The following is a 1,036-nucleotide window of genomic DNA, read 5'->3' on the forward strand; positions in this document are numbered from 1 at the left end:
GCAATACACTCGCAAGGCGAGGATAATAAATGCAAAACAAAGTGAATCTTGAAAATTTTAAAAGCAGAAAAAAAAATCTGAAATTTTGTGAGGGCCCTGCAGATTGTGAGGCCCTAAGCTATAGCTTGCTTAGCTTATGCCTAAATCCAGCACTGCTTAAGTAATGAGTATTTTCTTTTATACTGAAACTAGATATTGAAAATATTGATTCAAATGAAACAGTTAAAGGTGGATTCTTATTTATGTTATGTAATAAGACCTACTTGTTTCTGTTTAGGTATATGATTACTAGTGGCAGAAATAGGTCCCGGAGTGGCAGCAGCTGCCACTGGCACTGCCTGGATGGTACCTGGTGCAGCTGGGGAAGACTGAATAAACATGTCTGACTGTTGACTGCGAATAAAGATGGGATTCTGAGCAAGCAAAGCTGGTGACTGTAAGCCACCAGGGGTAGCCCAAGTAATTCCTTGTCCAAGAGGAGCTCCAAGAGCTTGGAATGATCCTAGAAATGGATAAGATGCATAAATGTTATAACTTGGTTAAATTAATACAATTTGCAGTCTGGAAGGGGGGGGGTGTTATCAAACCTAAAAAAAACATACAAAAGGATGTATGTTAGCCTTAAGAAAATTGTTTAGTTGTACATTTAATTTCACTTTAAGCAACAATCCCAAAAATGCGTAGGTATATACGTAATATAAACCTTTCTTATGTTACTTGCATACACATAAAGCAAAATAATATGTATTCTTCCTTACATATGTTATAACAAAACTATCACTTATAAACCAATGTATGGAGAACAATGTTTGATGTTCACTTACAGTTGTGGTAATTACTAATGAAAACTGGTTTAAGCCAAACACATAAACCTATGGTCCTTTACTTACTTATTCTCATAGAGATAATGCTAGTCATAAAGTTCATATCTTTCGTAATTGTATCTAAATTATATTAGATTATTCATTAAAGAAAGCCTTTTGATCAGTAACTGCCACTAAAAATAATTATGTGACAATTTTTAAGTTTTCATACA

General features: G+C 34.3%; 1 protein-coding gene across 1 annotated transcript in view; it reads right to left on the minus strand.

The window, feature by feature from the left end:
* LOC106469407 (polyhomeotic-like protein 3) overlaps positions 1 to 1,036 on the minus strand; it is a 70,504-nt gene that overhangs the window by 10,690 nt on the left and 58,778 nt on the right. The window contains exon 6 of the mRNA XM_022397921.1: positions 264 to 502. Coding sequence (XP_022253629.1) covers positions 264 to 502 — 239 coding nt within the window. The remainder of the gene's footprint in view (positions 1 to 263; positions 503 to 1,036) is intronic.

Source organism: Limulus polyphemus, unplaced genomic scaffold, assembly GCF_000517525.1.
Source record: "Limulus polyphemus unplaced genomic scaffold, Limulus_polyphemus-2.1.2 Scaffold3469, whole genome shotgun sequence".
Taxonomy (NCBI): domain Eukaryota; kingdom Metazoa; phylum Arthropoda; class Merostomata; order Xiphosura; family Limulidae; genus Limulus; species Limulus polyphemus.